This window comes from Anolis carolinensis, chromosome 6, assembly GCF_035594765.1.
Source record: "Anolis carolinensis isolate JA03-04 chromosome 6, rAnoCar3.1.pri, whole genome shotgun sequence".
NCBI classification, from domain to species: Eukaryota; Metazoa; Chordata; class Lepidosauria; order Squamata; family Dactyloidae; genus Anolis; species Anolis carolinensis.
This window is the reverse complement of record NC_085846.1, coordinates 94,356,863-94,378,829: the sequence shown is the minus strand read 5'-3', so window position 1 is coordinate 94,378,829 and position 21,967 is coordinate 94,356,863. Positions and strand designations below refer to the sequence as shown.

General features: G+C 39.3%; 1 protein-coding gene across 3 annotated transcripts; it reads left to right on the top strand.

Annotated features, from left to right (window-relative positions):
• The first annotated feature begins 522 nt into the window (after positions 1 to 522).
• Positions 523 to 20,216, top strand: steap2 (STEAP2 metalloreductase). Of its 3 annotated transcripts, XM_062958245.1 has the most exons (6): positions 653 to 793; positions 3,910 to 4,072; positions 9,060 to 9,584; positions 10,621 to 11,148; positions 12,408 to 12,572; positions 14,481 to 20,216. In XM_062958245.1, exons 3-6 carry the CDS (start codon positions 9,093 to 9,095, stop codon positions 14,763 to 14,765), a joined length of 1,470 nt encoding a protein of 489 aa, XP_062814315.1. In that variant the 5' UTR covers positions 653 to 793; positions 3,910 to 4,072; positions 9,060 to 9,092; the 3' UTR covers positions 14,766 to 20,216. The 3 variants fall into 3 exon arrangements, with proteins under 3 accessions (XP_016849813.1, XP_062814315.1, XP_003222012.1); XM_016994324.2 differs by lacking the exon at positions 3,910 to 4,072 and having other exon boundaries at positions 523 to 793; positions 9,508 to 9,584; XM_003221964.4 differs by lacking the exon at positions 3,910 to 4,072 and having other exon boundaries at positions 655 to 793.
• The last annotated feature ends 1,751 nt before the right edge of the window (positions 20,217 to 21,967 follow it).

The following is a 21,967-nucleotide window of genomic DNA, read 5'->3' as shown; positions in this document are numbered from 1 at the left end:
GGGGAAAACCTTTTCATTATAAGGAAGAGGGAGCAGCTTGTTTTCTGCTGCCCTTGAAACTAGGACTCAGAGCAATAGGTTCAAATTACAGTAAAGGAGATTCCACCTGAACATTTGGATGAACCTCCTGACCATAACAGCTGTTCAGCAGTGGAACTCTCTGCCTCGGAGTGTGGTGGAAGCTCTTTCATTGGAGACTTTTAAGCAGGGGTTGGATGGCCATCTGTCAGGGGTACTTTGATTGTGTTTTTCCTGTATGGCAGGGGAGTTGGACTAGGCGGCCCTTGTGGTCTTTTCCAACTCTTTGATTCTATTCCATGTCACTGGGTTTCTAGACTAAATGAACAGATGCGGTTTGGTGCCGCTTTAATTCCCACTGCTCAAGGGTATGGATGGCCTGGGAGTTAGAGCAGCCATGGGCAAACTTGGGCCCTCCAGGGGTTTTGGACTTCAACTCCCACAATTCCTAACAGCCTATCGGCTGTTAGGAATTGTGGGAGTTGAAGTCCAAAACCCCTGGAGGGCCCAAGTTTGCCTATGCCTGGTGTAAAGGCATCAAAGGCGGCCTCAGCCGTGGACAGCAAGGCTTCCTTCCTTCCCTCCCTCCCTCTCTCCACGCACAGTCTGTTTCCCCGCCTCTGCAGCCAGAAGAAGAAGAAGCAGAAACAGCAGCAGCAACAGCAAGGCCTGGATGTGAATCGAGAGGAGCCGCATCTCTCCGAAGGCCGGCAATTGAGGAAGGCCAAGAGGAAGAGGCGACGCTGGGCTTGGAGAAGAGCGAGGAGCCCCAGAGGTGAGCCTTAAGGGACGGAGGGAGGGAGGAGGGAAGCTAATGTTGTTGTTGTTGTTGTTGTTGTTGTTTTCCACGGCGCGCCCGCGTGAGAGCGAGACACGAGGACAAGGAACCCAGTGAGGGAGAAGGATGAAAAGGGGGAACTAGAGGGATAGGATGGAAAAGCAGGGAAGGAGAGGATGAAATGGGGCTAAAAGGGGAAGAGAGGTTGGAATAAGGGCTAAAGGAGGGGGGGAGGCGAAGGGCTTTAAGAGGACTAAAGGGTGAAATGGGGTCTAAAGGGGGAAAGGGAAGGATGAAATGGGGGCAAGGAAGAGGAAAAATGGGAGAAGAGACTTGGGAAGAGGAGGGAAAAGGAAGTGCCTGCATTCAAAGCGCCACCATTCAGGGACAGAAGGTGCAACATTGTCATGTATTCTATTTATTATGTTACATTGTTATTATATACTAGCTGTGCCAGGCCATGCGTTGCTGTGGCGAAGTCTGGTGATATGGGAAATAAACTATTGAGGAATTGGTGGTAGTTAAGGTAAAGGGTAAAGGTTTTCCCCTGACATTAAGTCCATTATAAATGGGTTATATAGCTGTGTGGAAGGGCCTTGAGTCTACACTGCCATATAATCCAGTGCAAATTAGATAATCCGTGGAAGAGGCCTAAGTCTGCCTATCCCCTGGGCTGAGTTGGTTGCTAGGAGACCAAGTGGGCAGAGATTAATCCTCTAACTGGCAGCAGTGGGATAAAAACAATTATTCCTTTACCTCTAATTAGGACTTTATTTTTCTTTTCTTTTTGTTATATCAACCTAGAGGCATGGATGATGGATTGTGTTGTCAAATTTCGAGGTTGGGGGGCCTGTAGTTTTGTTGTTTTGTTGGTCGCCGTGATGCCATCACTCATTTATATATATAGATTGTATTATATTAGGGGCCTAAATGCTCTAAAGCAGGCATATTGGGCAAACGTAGGCCTTCCCAGTGTTTTAGACTTCAACTCCCACTATTCCCAACAGCCCCAGGCCCTTTCCTTGGAATGGTGGGACTTGGAAGTCCAAAACACCTGAAGGGCCCAACTTTGCCCATGCCTGCCACAAAGGTACCAGATGCCACCCCGAGCTTGAAAGCTAAGCAGCGTCAGCCCTGGTTAGGCCTTGGGTGGGAGACCACCAACATATTTCAGGTGTTGTAGGATATATTTCATGAATCGCACAGCACCAATTCAATTTTCAGGCAGTGTCTGCTTGTTGATCAGATTATACGAGGGCTATCCAGAAAATAGGCTACGTTTTGGATTTTAAAAAGGACAAAGTATAGAATAAATCATTTACCATATGCAGCTGAAAGACAAATCCCAAAACTACAATCTCATGTAATTCCCATTTAAATGTAGCCACGTTTCTTATAGATAAATCAGTTTGAAAAGTACTGCACCAGTAAATTCCCTGCCTGTGTCCTCGGCTCCTGCTCCTTCTCCCTCCCTGCAGCGTAGCCAAAACACTGCGCTGCCAGCCACGCCCCCATTGTTGGAAACGGAGGAGAGAGGCGGGGAATTTACTGGCGCAGTACTTTTCAAACTGATTTATCTATAAGAAACGTGGCTACATTTAAATGGGAATTACATGAGATTGTAGTTTTGGGATGTGTCTTTCAGCTGCATATGGTAAATGATTTATTCTATACTTTGTCCTTTTTAAAATCCAAAACGTAGCCTATTTTCTGGATAGCCCTCGTATTATATCAGTGGTTCCCAAACTTATTTGGCCTACCGCCCGCTTTCCAGAAAAAAATATTACTCAGCGCCCCCTGGAAATTAATTTTTTTTAAATGTGAATAGCAATTAAACAGAAAGATATATGTATTAATGCATATGGCAAATGCACCTGTGGCCATCACCGCCCCCCTGGATTGCTGCAGCGCCCACCAGGGGGCGGTAGCACCCACTTTGGGAATCACTGTATTATATTATGGGTACTGTTCCATTGGGAGCCCCCGGTGGCGAACGCTGAGCTGCTGTACTTGCTGACCGAAAGGTCAGTGGTTCAGGTCCAGGGAGCAGAGTGAGTTCCCGCTGTTAGCCCCAGTTTCTGCCAACCTAGTAATTCGAAAACATGAAAATGTGAGTAGATCAATAGGTTCCGATCCAACAGGAAGGTTAGGTCACTCTATACAGTTATCTATGGACAGCGTGAGCTCTTCGGCTTAGAAATGGAGATGAGCACCAACTCCCAGAGTCGGACATGACTAGAATTAATGTCAGGGGAAAACCTTTACCTTTACTTTATCTACTGTTCTATTATCCAGGTGGAGGCCACAAGGGGGTGCTAGAGAGAGAAGTATAGTCCATTTTACAATGAAGGGAGCTGAAGCAAAAAAACAATTTTCCCCTTTTTGCTGGTTATTCCCCTTCCCCCCTTCCCATATCATCAAGGAGGGTTGTTTCCACAATGGGGACATGCGTGGGAGGAATAACAGGAAAATGGAGGGATATGGTTTTCCCCTTCAACCCACCCTCCACCCCCATACACTAGACTATCCTTCTCTCTTTAGCACCCCCTAGTGGCCTCCGCTCGGATAATGACACACTACCATATGGTGGATCGAATACAAAAGGTACCAGATGCCATCTGAGCTTGGGTGCTAAGCAGAGTCAGCCCTGGTTAGTCCTTGGATGGGAGACCACGAATGCGTACCAGGCATTCTAGGCTATTTTTTGCCAGTTTCTTCTCCTAAGCCAAACCATCTATGTTTTGGATGAAGGAGCTGGCAGAAAAAAACCCTTTATTCCTTGAATAAGAAAACTATATTTTGAATCATCCATAAGAAACAGAATATGCAATATTCCTTGTTATTGTTTATATTAGATTACTGCCCTAAATATCTTAATACCATCTGAGCTTAGAAGCTAAGCAGAGTCAACCCTAGTTAGTCCTTGAATGGGAGACAGCCAGTGAACTACCTGTCTTTCAAAGGAAGGAACTTCCAAAAAATCCATTCTAGTCTGAATGTTTGTTGCCAAAGAAAACCCCACAGTGTAGCCACAAATCAGCACTTGGCCTGTAGGCAAAAACACATACATATATAATTATAATTGCTTTGTTTACCTCTTGCCTTTCTCCCAGTATTGGGACTCAAGAGAGCAGCATTGGTGCTTGTCTGCATCTTGTAAAAAGAGCTAGAGCTCCTTGCCCCCTGCATACTGTCTGGCATCCATCCTTCCTTTGGAGCATTCAAGGACACAAAAGCTGCAGGATGCGGTTGGGATTTATGCAGGACTAAAACAAGGTTTGTGTGGTATAATAAATTCTGGCCTAGGTGGGCCATAGGCAAATAAGGCATTTATTGGGCCTTGTTTATTTGCTTTTGCTTTCCACTTTGAAGCAGCTGACAGATGATAAAATTCTGAGTTTCATTTCAAATTGCAACCAGAGGGTCTTAAATGGAAAAGGTATTGGTTCAGATCCCATTTGATCTTGGAAGCTCAGCAGGATCAGCCTTGGTTAGTAATTAGATGGGAGACCACCAATGAATACCAGGTGATATAGGCTATATTTCAGAAACCCATCTCAATAAATAGTGTCATAAGGAAAACAAATAACTCAAAGACACACAAGAACACACATGCCTAACAGTTTTATTAGGCAGAGAGATATTATTTCTTATCATTACAGGTGATGATTGGACAAAAAGGGGGGGAAAAGGATTTGCCAAGTTGGAACATTGTGTGTGTTATCCTTGGTAAGCTGTTTATTTTAGCCTGTTCAGATGGTTGAATTATCCCTCTGTTACCTTGTGTTAATGTCACCATCTGTGTCTGAAAATGGATAATAAATACTTTATCCCAATGATGGGGGATTTCTGTCTATCTCCCCAGAAATTGATCTTGGATATTGGTCTGGTCATTCTTCACCGCCAGCCAGTATGATGAGGCTAATGGGAAATGACTTGAGCTGTCATTGAAAAGCCAGAATTTTCTTAGCCATACTTTCCCCCCTGGCAGTTATGTGGGAAAATTGATAGTGAAATTGTAATCTATGTGTATCCTTACTTGATAACCCTTGAATAGTTTTTAAACAACAGCCTTATTACACATCCCCTTATCAAGTACCATTTTGCGAGAATTTTAGTAAGTACTATGTTTATTATTTGCTGACTTATTGTCATCCTCCTTGTTTTTAAAGATAATATGTAAATATTAAAATAATTAAAAGAAGAGTACAGAGAAAATGTCAGGTGCCTCTAAAAGGTTAACAATCTAAACAGACAATGACTGTATATAGATTAAACTGTGGTTTAGTATGATCTTTTTGGTGCATGTACTCTTTTCCGTTTCCTCCACCTTGGTGAGAGGAGAAATTTGGAAGCTTTTGCTTCCATTCTAACCTAGTTTAATCCAAACTCTAAAGTGTGGTTAATATTAACCATATTTTATTAAAACAAGCATGTGCTTGTTTTAATAACCATGTGCTCTGCAATTTTTAAGTTTCAGGAGTTTTTTCTCTATCCACTGGAGCATGCCACAAACATCTTTTCATCCACTCAATTCAGTACTTTGGGCTATTCTTATTTTTGGAATTAAAAAAAAGCTACCAAAGCAAGCTGCCTAGCAAACAAACTGGTCAATATTTTTCATTATGTACTCAATTCAATACCAACTTCACCCTTTCATCTGTCTTTTCTCTGCACAACTCAGAGATTAAAACAAAATACAGTTGTAATCAGTCATGGTATTAAAGAACAGTGAAAGACAAAGAGCGCTCATATTAATACTACTACTAATTAAAAACAATTTGAAAGCACTAAAACATAACAGATGAGAAAAATGTACCCCACCCTTCGACTATTATCTGCTTTGGCTAGATAACTCTGATGCCATAGTTTCAGGGAATGGACAAGAGAATTTTAAGGACCTCACCAAACTACACAATACAGACTTCAATATAATGGACATATGGGAAATAAAGTAGTGTTGAACTGCAGTATGAATACACCCTCATTTACATTAGTAACATCCTCATTATGTATGCACATCCACTTACAGATCTTCTTACAGTACCCGGGATTGTTATTGACTATTGCTGGAAACAGGCTCCCCATTGACTTTGTAGCAATATGTAATAAAATCTGGAATTTCTCCAGGGACAAAAGTTAGTTTGATGTGTTATACTGCTTGATGTGTTCTATTTTGATGTAATTTGTTTATATGTCTTCTCCTTTTTGGCATTAAATGTTTGCCATATACTGTATGTTTGAAACTGCCCTGAGTCCCTTCAGGGAGATAGTGCAGTCTACAAATAAAGTTATTATTATTATTATTATTATTATTATTATTATTATTATTATTATTATTATTCATCAAATAAAGACATCAGTGGGTGATAGGAATCAGATTGCTTTGTTCTTATTTTCGCTTGGCTTATGGACCCGGAACTGTTCTGGGAAACATCCGGGATCCAGCAGTGTAAACACATACAGTAGAGTCTCACTTATCCAACATAAACGGGCCGGCAGAATGTTGGATAAGCGAATATGTTGGATAATAAGGAGGCATTAAGGAAAAGCCTATTAAACATCAAATTAGGTTATGATTTTACAAATTAAGCACCAAAACATCATGTTAGACAACAAATTTGGCAGAAAAAGTAGTTCAATACGCAGTAATGCTATGTAGTAATTACTGTATTTATGAATTTAGCACCAAAATATTACGATATATTGAAAACATTGACTACAAAAATGTGTTGGATAATCCAGAATGTTGGATAAGCGAGTTTTGGATAAGTGAGACTCTACTGTATTCATATATCAAGGTACCTCCTTTAGATTTATATATATATGACAAACAGGTCCTAGTATCATGAACTTTCCCAGTGGTCAGGTAGATTCCCCTTTCTTGACATTTTGATCCATTTTCTGGAACATGGCCACACAGCCCGAAAGACATACAACAACCCTTGATCCATTTTGTTTGTGTCTTAGTCTCAGAAGCAGCAGAAAAATAAGTTGATTCAACTTCCATGTGACTTTCCTTCACACATTGTTATCAATGGCACCTCTATATCTTGGTTGAATGAGGTTTGACTGTTCCTACTTGGACATAATTGCTTTGTGGCTTTTTCTCAAGGGTAAAACTAAGTATAGCTGTATTTGGCAACTCTTTCCATGTGGTTTGTTTACAGAATTTAACAAACGTCCTGCCAGACCATTTGGCAACTCCTTCGGTGCAGTTTGTTTACCTATTTTAATAAATTACATGTCAGACCATTGATAAAATGAAACATTGTCTACCAATGACTGTAAATACATGGAGAAGCTTGTAAGGCCTTATGGGAAAAAAGGTATAGAGCAGTAGTGGAAACAGAAGCGAGTCTTGCCAGCTAGCCACTTCTGCCTTGCGAAGCAATCACACTGCCTCAAAGGCACCTCAAAGATACCTTTGTGTATTAAATATGATTGAGAGGCCTAGAGATAATCTTTTCCCACTTTTGGGGCTCTGTTTCCTCTAATCCCTGTGAATGCAGAGGGGTGACTTTACAAAGTCAGGTAGAACTTTCAAATACATGATAATGATCTTTGCTCTTGTTTGTAGGGCAAAGGAAATGAAGTGAATCACCACTGTTCAATTCCCTGGACTCTTAGCTGATCTTCTTTAAAAGAAATGTTAGCAAATAACTAGGCTATTTCACAATGTACCTTTTGAGCTTTAAATTGCTTCCTCAGCGGGACGCAAAGTCACATTTTGTCAGAATTTGCTTAAGTGAATCACGGTCCCAGGACAGAAATCTTATTTCATCACTGTGTTTTGGCTAGTACTTGGTGGATCCGTAGCTCACATTTCAGAGTGAATCATCACTTAGGAGCAATAAAGCACAAAAACGATTAGGAAATTATTTCAGTGACGGAAATGCAATAATATAAACTAGCAATGTTGTCAACAAATAAATTGCTTTTCCATGTGACGATCGCAAATTCCATTTCTGTTATTTGCATTATTCCCTTTTGTCTTCTGTTAACTCCAACTCAAGAGATAAGAGAAAAATTAGTCTGGATTTTTCAAGAAGTAACTAAAGCCAAAACCAAGTTCTTGTTAACTTAGGTGTTAGATTTTCCCATTCATCACACTCATTCATTTGAAACTTTCACTAAGTAAAATGGAGATTTAACTCTATGGAGTATACAACATGGTGTACAGAAGTCTAGAACAAGATGTAGAATTACATTATATAGTATTGGGCTTTAAATTTTTACAGAAAAATCTGGCATGACACGAATGGAGTCCTATTTATATAATGAAACTAATCCCTCCTTTCTCCCTCCAACTTTCTGCTATTTCTGGATTCTTTATGCAGGGTTCCCAGGCATGTGTAGACAATTTTGATGGCATGCAGAAGAGAAGGATGTAGTGGGTGGGTACATACATGGAAGAAAATGTTGCAAAGAGAGATACTTACATGGGCAGTTCAGTAATGGATCTTGGAGATGAAAAGATGTAATGTACGGTAATTAGAAATATTAGGTAGTGCATAGCTACTATGAAGAAATTAGAGTTTTTAAACCTGTAGATAACATACCAGTGATAAAGATGTTCACACATACTTCTATTTAGAAAATTAATTGCTGTTTTTGTTTCTCCATGCTTTCAAGCAAAACAAGAGATGTCACTTTTTTCTGTCTAGTCCTAAAAGTGTCGGAGGGCATTGCCCTGGAGTTCTGTCCTGGCTTTAATCCTTGCTATAGTGCTAAGGCGCCTAAGGAAATCTTGGTCTCTGAAGCACATTTGTCTTAGTTTGCATTGCTTGTGCCATAGAAAGAACACAGTTGCAAGCTTCCTTTTTTCTTTAATGCATCATTTTCATTCACCAGCCATTACTGTGTCAAATAAAAAGCTATGTTATTTTATACCATATTCCATACTACTGTTGACTCCTGCATTCAAACTATGATGGTTGACAAGTTTAAAAAGGAACTGTGTAACAAGGAAAGAAAGAAAAAAGTCTTGATTTTGACATTTTACATAGGGACACCATTTTACTATGCCACTGTATATAATAGAACTTGTGATCTATGGATTTTATTATCCATGTGGGGTTCTGGAACCAAACCACACCAGATACCAGGAGCACATTGTAATATGTACTTTATCTGTTTTAATTACAGTGGATGCTAGAACAAAAATGTCTACTTTATAGATAACAATGTGAATCTACAAAGAAATTGATGATAGATGTGTTAATGGGTAAATATTAACAACATATATTTTGTTTTCATTTAGAAAATATTCTGGTAATTTACCCCTGTTGAGAATATGGAATCAATTTCTATGATGGGAAGTCCTAACTATTTAAATGAAGCCTTCTTGCCAAATGGTGTAAATGGTATCAAGGACAGCACTAAGACTACAATAGGCATAATTGGAAGCGGTGACTTTGCTAAATCCTTGACGATTAGGTTGATCAGGTGTGGTTATCATGTTGTCATTGGAAGCAGGAACCCCAAGTTTGCTGCTGAGTTCTTTCCACATGTTGTCGATATCACTCACCATGAAGACGCTGTAGGAAAAGCAAATTTAATTTTCATTGCCATACACAGAGAACACTATGCTGCTTTGTGGGACCTCAAACATCTACTTGTTGGGAAAATCCTTGTAGATGTCAGCAACAACATGAGAGTCAACCAATATCCAGAATCCAATGCAGAATTCTTGGCATCCCTTTTTCCAGATTCTTTTGTTGTCAAAGGATTCAATGTTATTTCAGCCTGGGCACTGCAACTGGGACCAAAAGATGCTAGCAGACAAGTAAGTTACATGTTTGAGCTTTTTGAGCAATAGAAATTAAAATAATATTTGTATTAATTTTGGCTTACTGATGCAGACATTCACAGCTCTCCTCTTATGGCTAAATTTGGCAATAATATGCCAGCCAAAGACCATTTGCCAGAACTTAATTCTCTTTCTCCACTTAATTATTTTGCCATCTAATATTTCATCTAGCATTTGGAGCAGGCATTGCTCAGTGACTAAGATAGTAATAATCTGTGAATGTTGCTGTGGTGGAACTGAGCAAATGCCTCATATCAAAGAGCCAAAGTTATTGAGAATCATAGCACTGGAAAATCTTGTACTAGCTACGAACTGTGATTGGCTTCTTCTTATACAGTACTTAAAAAGCAGGTATACTTAATGTAGGCCACCAGATTTTATTTCATTTTCTTTGAACATGATCATAATTTGATTCTTCATGGTCTTATATAGAATGAGGCTGCCTATCTTACAGACCAAAGCAAGCTGTGCTATATATGAACTTTGGATAAAATGTCTTTTATCCAGCACTTGGGAACATGAAAGATATAATTTGGAAATAATTTATTGAGTAGTGTCAGAAAATGTTTCCATCAAACATGCAGACAGCATTTGCTCAGAAGCTGTTTCTATAGCACACTCACCAAGCTATTGCCTTCTTAATGTTCTGGACTACAACTCCCATGGTGCCCAGACAGCATGACCATTGGGGAATGCTATACATGTAAAATAGAAAAACGTCTTAGTTTTATCATTCTAGCTGCTTTAACATTTAGTTATATCCACAAAAACATAATAAAAACTGCATGTTTTTACTTACTGTATTTATAAGTGTGATAATGGTGGCATACCGTGCTTTTAAAAGATAATCTCCAAATCTGGATTCTTATAGCACTTTGCAGGTTGTATCATAATGGGATTTGAAGCTTGTATTATAGTTTGACCGTTATCCTTTACTCTTTGTTGTTACTTGTTTAATTATTTATATTAGAATATATAATTAAATGAATTTGTGGGGTTCTTTTCTTGCTAGGTCTACATCTGCAGTAACAGTGTTCAAGCTCGCCATCAAGTTATTGAACTTGCCCGTCAACTCAACTTCATTCCCCTTGATTTGGGAGCTTTATCTTCTGCAAGGGAGATTGAAAACTTACCACTTCGATTGTTTACACTGTGGAAAGGCCCAGTAATCATTGCTATTAGCCTGGCCACCTTCTTCTTCATCTATTCGTTCATCCGAGATGTAATACATCCTTATGTGAAGAATCAGCAGAGTGATTTCTACAAGATCCCTATTGAAATTGTAAACAAGACCTTGCCAGTGGTTGCAATCACTTTATTGTCTCTAGTGTATTTAGCAGGGCTCTTGGCAGCTGCTTATCAGCTGTATTATGGCACTAAATACAAACGATTTCCACCCTGGTTGGAGAGCTGGTTGCAGTGTAGAAAACAGCTTGGACTGCTTAGTTTTTTCTTTGCAAGTGTGCATGTGGTTTACAGCTTGTGCTTGCCCATGAGGAGGTCAGAACGATATTTATTCCTAAATACGGCTTATCAACAGGTAGGAAAAGTAATATTTTACAGTCAAGTAACTTCAGTGCTCTGGTATTATTGTACAAATGATTTGTAGGAAAGTTTATTATTATTATTATATTTATTTGTTTATAACCTGTTTTCATCTCAATTGAGATGACTATATTGTGAAGGTTCAAAAATAGCTAGAAAGTGATCGCTTAGGAAATGAAGTTGATGAGATAAAATTTTGTATATCAATATTATTTTTTCCTTAGCTTCTTGCCTCTGCCCTTGAAAATTAGTATTTCTTATGCTTCCTTGATACTGTGGAAGAAACAAATTGTACAGTACTTAAAATGAACAATAATGGTCTTTCTTTTACAATGATATTGATTTATGCTTCTAAAAAATTAGCAAAACCTAAAAAATGCTGGACTTTTTAAAGTTTAGCAATTAAAATATTGAAAGTTAAATTACAAAAATTTTAATATTTTCCAAATAAACTGCTCATAAAATTTATAAATGAAATATAATTTGACAAACCAATTTACACGTAATATTCTTATCTTCCCGGTGTAATGAAATGACTTTAAATCTGTAAAGGGTGCCAAAAATTACATCTGTTTACAATTTCCCCCAAAACTTCCTGGAATTTGAGGTGAGAAGGGAATTTAATGTGTTCAAAATGTTAGAAAATTTTCCCTCTTTGTGTATTTCTTCATATTTCATAAGCATTGGAACAATAAATATAGAATATATTATTTTTTAAAATTCCACCCATATATGTAGCATTTTAAAATCATAAAGTCTGAGGTTCCCTTCTCCATGGAGCTCACAGTCAATAAATTAAAATAACAGATGCAGTATGGAGACTGGAGGGGAGTAAATCTTCCTTTTTCATGGGTTTAGATTGTTCACTCATCCATGTTATTGAACAAGTCCATGCCTGCTTAGTTTCAGTCATTTTGCAGCATTTCTTATTTCCAGAATCCATTTACAGGGTCCTGCACACACAAGAAATGCTGCGATTTGTATAAATTGTTCAAAATAAGAAAAATGTATCTATTTTCTGAAATTGAACATTTGTTGTCATCTATTAAGGGCACTGAAACCAGCAGTAAGTGCTGAAAATCCTCTTTCCTTTACCGCAACTTCTTGACAGATCATGCGCAGAAACATTCCTTTGACATAAATATGTCAACTTCTCAGCAACTTCTTGACAGATCATGCGCAGAAACATTCCTTTGACATAAATATGTCAAATGCTATAAACATTCAAAACTTCCATTCCTCCTCTTTCCGCAGGTCCATGAAAATGTTGAAAATTCTTGGAATGAAGAAGAAGTGTGGCGAATTGAAATGTATGTCTCCTTTGGTATAATGAGCCTCGGGCTACTTTCTCTGTTGGCTGTAACTTCAATTCCTTCAGTTAACAGATCATTAAATTGGAGAGAATTCAATTTCATTCAGGTGTGTATAGTTGTAAATCACCATGTTGAGGCATATAATACAATTGAATAGCTCCCAGTTGCTTCTTGAGAAATTAACAAGTTCCAAAACACTAACAGTTAGAAATGCAGCCCTAGAATATAAATCGATTTTAGTTGAACACTAGATCTATGAAGTGCAGGGCCCGTCGGAGATAAATTTAAATATTAAGCGGGGGCGCTGAAAAGCGCCCCCCACCGGCCCCGCCTCCTGAGCCCTGGCCCCGCCTCCCACCCAGCGTGCCCTGGCCCCGCCTCCCACGCTGCGTGGGAGGCGGGGCCAGGGCACGCTGGGTGGGAGGCGGGGCCAGGGTTGGCCCCGCCTCCCATGTTATTCGCCCTGGCCCCGCCTCCCACGCAGCGTGGGAGGCGCGGCCAGGGTTGGAAAGAGGGAGGCTTCGCCGCCCAGGGAGGGGAGGAGGGGATCCTTCCTCCCCTCCCCGGGCGGCGAAAGAGGGAGGCTTCGCCGCCCGGGGAGGGGAGGAGGGGATCCTTCCTCCCCTCCCCGGGCGGCGAAAGAGAGAGGCTTCGCCGCCCGGGGAGGGGAGGAGGGGATCCTTCCTCCCCTCCCCGGGCGGCGAAAGAGGGAGGCTTCGCCGCCCGGGGAGGGGAGGAGGGGATCCTTCCTCCCCTCCCCGGGCGGTGAAAGAGAGAGGCTTCGCCGCCCGGGGAGGGGAGGAGGGGATCCTTCCTCCCCTCCCCGGGCGGCGAAAAAGGGAGGCTTCGCTGCCCGGGGAGGGGAGGAGGGGATCCTTCCTCCCCTCCCCGGGTGGCGAAAGAGGGAGGCTTCGCCGCCCGGGGAGAGGAGGAAGGGATCCCTCCTCCCCTCCCCGGGCGGCGAAAGAGGGAGGCTTCACCGCCCAGGGAGGCGAAAGAGAGAGGCTTCGCCGCCCGGGGAGGGTATGATGGGATCCCTCCTCCCCTTCCCGGGCGGCGAAAGAGGGAGCCACAAGGCCAGGGCGCACTGGTCGGGCGGCGGGGCACCGTCAGAGCGGTGCCCCGCCTCCCGCCCAGCCTGACGGCGCCCCCCGGGACCTGCGCCCGAGGCGGCGGCGTCACGTGGCCTCAATGGTGGGGCCGGCCCTGATGAAGTGCTTGGTTAAAGCACATTTTTGACATTGAGCAGACTTCCTCATAAGTGGGTCTTTCACAATGTGGGAAGAATGGACAGTTACAAAACAGATACATGGAATTCCACCAAGGTTTCTCAGCCATTCCCAGACATGTCTGGAAGTTGTGATGCTGCACTGAGGATATCTGTTAATACGAGACATCATCTTCAGGCCTTTATCAATATATGGTTGGTTACAGATGTGAACAACATTTTTTTCTTCAGCTTTACTATCACTCCAAGAAATATCACAATTGCTGCCAGCCCTAGAAAAACATCATATCCCTGGCCATTTTCAGATTTCGCCCCTGTTCCAAATGCTATTTTTAGTTTTAGTCTGATAATTTAGAAGGCTGTAGGCTATTGAGTCATCATGCTAAAAATAAAATTGAGATGCTATTTTTTATTAGGCAAACACATTTCAGAATATTGAAATCAATTGTTTGTTTTGTACTTCATAAGATGTGGCCTGTCCTGTGCTCTGCTCAGCTTATTTATACAGGCAGGTATAAATAAGCCTAGGCAGGTAAATACTTACAGGATCTAATAATGACTTTGCAACTTTGAGCTAAATCTAATTTCAGTTTTAACTAGAAGAGAACTATTCAAATCAATAGGACTTACTTCTGTTTTGATTAATAAATCCCATTCATTTCACTAGGTTTGCTCTAACAGGGACTGAAACTGGATGAAACACTTAATATTATGAGAACTGCTGAATATTTTATCTGTATGTGACGTATTTTAATCTATATTTGTTTCCCATTTCCCTCCTCAAAGTCTACACTTGGATACGTTGCTCTGGTCATAAGTACTTTCCATGTATTAATTTATGGCTGGAAAAGAGCCTTTAAAGAAGAATTCTACAGATTTTACACGCCACCAAATTTTATGCTTGCCCTTGTCTTGCCATGCATAGTCATTCTGGGTAAGATCATTTTACTTCTACCGTGTATAAGCAGGAAACTGAGACGGATTAAAAAAGGATGGGAAAAAAGACAATATATGGAAGACGGAACTGGAACTGGTTCACATCCCTCACCAGAAAGGATTACAATCATGTGATTGTACAGCGACACCATTAGCTCTGTCATGTTGTGCTCTCCAAATTTTTTCGTTCATACCAGTTTTGCTGCAGACTAAAAAACTAATCTAGGAGAATAAAGTGGTGGTAAACCATCAGGAAATGAGCAATAAAGATGATGACAGACATAATATTTTGAGCATGAAACAAATGGTATGAATAAGTACTTGCTGTTTTGTTTTCTAGCCAGTCAAAATTTATTTAACCCATTTTTGCCAGCTTAGGCTGCATTTCTAAATACCATGGAATAACTAACATTGATCTCATTGGGGTTTATTTGTAAGTAAACCTATTCTTTGGTGGGAATGTCAGATTCGAAGCTGAACAGTGGGCATCTTTAAAACATAAGGTGAGACTTACTGGATCAAAAAAGGCCAATTTAGTCCACCATTATGTTTGTACTGTTGCCCAACCAAGTGAGCAGCCAAGGAAGCTCAGCAGTAAGACATTTTCTGTCCTAGCACTCTGAGCAATACTGGCTGCCTTGATCTTCTACAGTGCAAGTTCCCCAGCAACTTATGGTCATCTGTCGGGGGTGCTTTGAATGCAATTTTCCTGCTTCTTGGCAGGGGGTTGGAGTAAGTGGCCCTTGTGGTCTCTTCCAACTGTATTATTCCAAGATATATTCCCCTCTGAGACTGGAGTTAATACATAGTTATCATGACCCGTAGCCATTGATAGCCTTAGCTTCTATAAATTTTTCTATCTTCTTTCAAAGCCATCTAAAGTAGTGGTTGTCACTACATCTTGTTAACGCATTCCATAGTTTGACTGTGCACTGTGACCTTCATTTTGTCTCTCCACTATCGCCAAAAACCTGCAGGAGATAAAGTGCAAGTCAGTTCTTCTCCTTATACACAGCCTTTCCTGCCATCCAGAGTACCTTCCCTGTAGCCCTGGTAATTTTTACCATCCTTGGGAAGCGGTCATGGCTTTGTTTTCTTTGATTGTTTCCAGCTCCCTCCCACACTCAGAGCCTGCAGTCCAAGTTGCCTGGATCTGCTTACAGAGTGTCTCCAGCTCAAGACTGTTCAGGGTAGCTTTTCAAATGAAAATGGTAGCTAGAGATAGGTACTCAGCTAATTTTTAGTATCAATATTGTAGCCAAATAAGACCTCCCTGATAAAGTTCTCTAAAGGAATTGTTTCTCCAGAATCTCTTTAGAAACAGAACCAGCTCTGAGAAGAGTTGGGACCATAAAAAATGACAAACTGAAGTTGCCTTGTCATATCCTGTAGTGGAAGGTTGTTCTCCAGCTTTGAATCTGGCAATGCTAAATATCAGCTTTCCTTTTCACATTTAGAAGTATTTTAAAGGGTTGCTTGCATATTCCAAGATAGCCAAGAGCTACTGATTAGAGTTTGTGGGCTCAGTTACACTGTCTAAATGCCTTTTGTTTCTGCAAAATGAGCCAGCCTGGTATTGTGATTTGAGCATTAGACTATGGTTTTGGAGACAACAGTTCAGCTCCCTGCTCAGCCATAGAAATGTATTGGGTGACCTTGGACAGGTCATACCCTCTAAGCTTCAGACTTAGGAGTGAAACCAGGAGAACAGAATGAAGCAGACACACATCTAAGGGCCAAAATGCTATTGAATGCTATTTTGCACAGTTTTTCATAAAATTAGATTTTATCTCACCTTTTCTAGACAGTATTTCTGTTTCTTAGAAGTATTTGAGACATCCTTTTTAATATTAGCCCTAGGTGTTCAAGATACTGCTTCTTTTTAAAAAGTTAATATTTTCATTTGTTCCAGAAGTGAGAATACCTTTTACAATTTTAATTAGCAGATTCACAGTAAGGGCATTACAAATATGAAACACTTTATATGCAGGGGCTGAATCTATGTAAGGGTAGGTTCAGAATCTGATGAATTCATCTTGATGCACATAGATATACACTGATAGTAGCCATCCTTTTCTTCCACCAGTCATATAAAACGTCTGTTTAGACATGCCTAATTCAGGATCAGACTTGTTGAACCTATGTTTAGAGAAATTCTAATGCTTTAATAACCTTAGTAATTGTAATTTTAATTGAAAAAATCTATAGTTTTGTGACAAATATTCGGGGTATATATGTAGTATGTGAGGGTTCTCTGACTTACTAGTACTATTTAAATATCATTTACAGTGCACAAATTGTAATTTGTCTTGTGTTTGTGAAAACAAAATCTGCAACCGAAATGAATGTGACAAAACAAAGTTAATTTTAACAGTATTTTACAGGTTTTTAATAACATTATGATTTGATAACCCCATAAATCAGAAATTGTTCTCTAAGGTTTTTTAAAATGACATTTCAATTTTATTTCTTGTTGGATAGCACTTTGTTGAATAACACTTAGAACAGGGATGAACAATTGCAACACATATGTGGGTCAGTTTTTTTTGTCTCTGGGGCCCACTGTTAAAAAGGCTGAAAGACAACAACAAAACCAAAAATGTCTGGAAGTCCACTTTTAAAAGGAAGAATAGGTAATTTGGATACTGAAGAGTACAGGGTAGCTGTATAACCTATTTCAAAAGGGAATTGCTGCTCAAGAAAGCATCAAGAAGAGACAATTAACCCTCTCTCACACACACATATACTTTAGGAGGGGGCAAAAAAGTGGTGGCCCAGGGATTTTGGAAATTATAAATGCGACCTTGGGAGAGTCCAAGTCTGCACTTTGCCACCTATGTTTTTGCTGTCATTCTATTTTGTTTTTTCATTAACAGCACGTTGCTTTGCTATTCAGGAGGAACCCATATAGTTTACAAATGTCTTGTTCGGGGTGCCAAACTAGTTATGATGCCAAATGTATCATTTGAAAGTATGTCAGAATAGCTGCATTTTTGAAGAAAAAATACTTAAAAATCAAATAGTATACGAATGAAGGGTTTTCATGAGCATGAATGCGCAAAATGAGAAGAACTTTAACCTTCTCCCTGCCTCAGACCTTCTGATGTAATGTGCTACTGTTTGTCTTAGAAATCAAATACTTAGGAAAGTAGTTCTGTTTTTACAGATTTCCCCCTTTTGTCTTTTTCCTCATTAAGTGTATGGGTAGCCAAGCCATGGGTAATTTACAGCATACCTATTTACTGAATGTACTCAGACCATGTAAGTGACATCTGGCTTCTGTGGGCAGTCACAATAGCTCCTGATCAGTCCATGCAGTAATAACAAGCACAAGAAGCTGTGCAATACTCAACTCCCAATTGTACCGTGTCGGAGTTTAGCTGCTTAGGCTAAGGAGGACCATATCACCATGCTAGGGCACTTTTGTGGGCCATGTTATTACTTCCATGAGATTTACTGGGATATCAATCTTATCCACACTAGGAAGTATCAATCCCATGCACACTAGGAAGACAATTCCAGTGGGATTTTCTTCTAAATGAATGTGTTGAGGAGCAGGTTGTATGTGGGCCATCTCCATGTGTTCAGATTCCCATTTCTTCAGAGATATGACCCTTCTCTGCTATGAGGGCAAACTCTCAGTATGTACGCCAAAACCTCTTTTGTGTATGTGCATGTGTGCATCTTTATGGTTTTCCTTCTTACACAAAATAAGGCACTGTGTGTCTGGATTAGAGCCAGTGTTTAGCTTCTAGCCATAAGTGTTTTGAAAAATACTTTGTCATGGGTCAGGAAAGCTCGGCCTGCGGGCCATATCCTTTCTTAACGATTTAAATTCAAAATGCCCTCTGTGTCCAGTAGTAAGTATGCGGGAATAATTTTTGCCATGCTCCCTGGGCTGTTATAAGCTTGGAAGGAGTTATTTAGAACTAGAAATGGTTTCTAGTTTATTTCTTGGATTTTAAAAAGGACCTTCCTGGTTTAAATTGACCACTTTTTACCTAACACAACCAGAGGTGGTGTGGTATTGAAATTACCCCTTATGCCCCCCTAGAAGGTGCAAAGAGCATTTTTGTTTTAATAGTTAGAACAATTCATGGATGTGAAGCATGATCCTCCAAGGTAAAATAAGAGGGAGCTCAGGTTTTTGGGTAGTTGCCCATCTGAGCTGCAGAAGTGTCTTAAGTAAAATAATGTCTTAAATTATTTTTCAAATTGTTTATATAAAAACATAGAGATTATTTTATTTTATATAACATTCAGATGGATATATTACTAAAACTGTATTTTTGGATAAAATCAGGGAAGAGTAACACTGAAATATGTATGCTACATAAATGTTTTGCCATATATAAACTGATTACATGTGAGTTCTTTCTGTTTGTTTAATCTTTAGGGGCATGTGGGTTGATGGAGAATTGTGACCCAGTTTATACAGAACACTGTGGGTCAAATACTGCTGGCTATGTTAAGTATAAAATAATGTCAGGTTCACAAAAACAGTATGATTCTAAAATAGTTTTTAAAAATCCTATTCAGGTTGTACTGTGCCACTATGAATGTTCATAGAATCAAGCCTTTTGCAACATACTCATTGTTATTACCAAAAAATATACATGCTGCACCCATGCACAGACCAGGAAGACATAGAGCTTCATCTAAATTTAGATATACAGAGATTTTAATCTCCAATTACAAATCATATGGGGTTTTCATTCTCTCTTCTCTGTTGCAATCCCACCAGTCCTCCCAAATTGTGACAGAAAGGGTTGGAAGGAGATGTTGAATGGTGTTCAGTGGGAAAGGGCAAGGAAGTGTCTGAAAATAAAGGAAAGACAGCATAATGGAGTGAAGTATCAGTCCTCTCTTTATTTGATGTAGCTTGATAACCTAATTTGTAAATGGGAACTAGAGCCTCTTTTTTGGATGCAAAGGGAAGCTGTGATTTAACAGACTCGTGAATTTTTCCAGTATGTGCACGAAAGAAGGAAGCAAATAGTTTTTACATGAGTATCATTATGTCTGAACTGGGCCATTATATAAAATTCTCTCCAAATATGTTCTATAGAATCTGTGCCAATTGTTATGTTTGGAGTGGGGTATAAGCCATATAAATAATATATGTAAGAGATTAAATAAGAACTGTTGATCTGTATATTTTTTAGAAAACTTCAAATATTTATTTTGTCAGCTTCTTCTGAAAATGAATGCAACTTTATTTCTCATTACAGTACATTATACTGCATTATGCAGTAAAAAAATTCACTTGAAATAAAATTTGATACTTCTAATGTCCATGGTTGTAAATGTTGTTTTCAATACCTGTGCTTAAAGTTCAGCAAATTATTTTTATTCTATGTGTTTTTAATTTCCCAATATTAGTTGTAAATGAGAGTTTGTAAGTATAGCCTAATGGCATTTGAATTTATTACAAGTAAAATTGTTTTGAGGTTCTACCGACATATATTGTACCTTTATTGTCTACTTGGCTGTAAAAATGATGGTGCAAAATCTCAGTTGTTCATATTGTTGTACAATTACTTTATCTGTAACAATCACAATAAACAATTCATTTGTGGAAAATAAGTTCATTTGTGAAACAAAAATACAGAGTGTAGGGTGCATTTATCTTTAAAAAACCCCAGATAGTATAAATAAAAGCAAACAATATTAGGGTAGTCTTATATCAGTGTAAAGATGAGGCTTTCAGTATTTTTTGAAATCATAATCTTGTGCTTACACAAGACTTTGAAACAAATCTCACTTGAGTTCAATGTAACTTTTAGATTGTTTTGTAAGTGTTTAAAGCAGTGTTTCTCAAACTGTTCCTCCGGGTTTTTTGGACTTCAGTTCCCAGAAATCCCAGCTAGTTTATTAATTGTTAGGAATTGTGGGAGCTGAAGTTCAAAACATCTAGAGGAGCAGTTTAAGAACCTCTGATTTAAAGGATTTCTAATGTTCTTATACATTTTTGTATAGGTGAAAGTTATCTCTCATTTTGAAGATGGGAACAGAGGCTGATAAGAATATTTCCAAGACCATATTGGAAGTCCCTTGCTAAGCAAATTGTATAAACTGAATCTTCACTCAGGGAGTATTAAATAGGATAGCATTTGCAAATAAAAGCAATGCAAAGTAAAACAGAAAATTATGCCAGCCATGTGAATTGATACTGATCTTTGGAATAAAAATGTCATTCTCAAATGTAGAATTTCTAGCACTATACTGAAACAATCTATCATATTTTTGGTTTAGATTGGAAAGGACTTTTACCCTATACATTTTGCATATGAAGTTGTCTTCATACCAATGCAGTGATGGAAGTTTTTATGGATTTCTATGCAATATTTGCAAGTCGGAATAGGTACATTTTTAAGTGTAACTCTATCCAAATATACGAGTAAGCAGTAACTCATCTGACTGCTTGACTGAAGTCTATGACACTAAATGCAGACAAAAATAAACTAACAATTTCATGATATTTCATGAACAGGAAATATTCTATCTTTCAGGATAATGGGATATACTTCAAAGCTATCTAAATATTCACAGAATATCTGAAACATCAATGGATTTCATGTTTCAGAATTGCTCCCATTTCCAAGATACCTCATTATGTACACATCGATGCAAATGAAAGATGAAGCATTGACAAGTATGAAATACACATGAGCCTCAAACAGTAAACTTAATAACAGACTTAAGCATTTTATCTAGCAGAAATGTGACACTTGATTTATACACACAATGGCCCTTTGTTTATGCTAGTGGTAGACTCTATTTTAGAGTATTTTGTAATTATGGAAACAATACTCTAGCTGCTTCAAAATAGTCCACATGGTGGCTGAACTAGTGGCAGCTTTGCTTTCTGACGGCTCAATGTACATGAGCTTTGCTTCACACATAAAATTATTAAAATTATTAATAAAATGTAAAATGACCTGGAGGCTATGTATCCATGGTGTATATGAAACAATGACTTTCATGTTGAACAGTTCGTATGGTCAGGAAGTTCAAGTGAAATCTCCATTCCTGTAATTTGAACCCATTGCTCCGAGTCCTAGTTTCAAGGTCAGCAAAAAACAAACCTGCTCCCTCTTCCTTATGACACCCTTTCACATATTTATACATGTATATCATGTCTCCTCTCAACCTTCTCTTCCTCAAGGCTAAACATACCCAGTTCTTTAAGATGCTCCTCATAGGTCATGGTCTCCAGACCTTTGATCATTTCAGTTGCCCTCCTCTGGACACCTTCCAGCTTGTCAATATCTCTTTTGAACTGTGCTGCCCAGAACTGGACACAGTATTCCAGCTGAGGTCTAACCAAAGCAGAA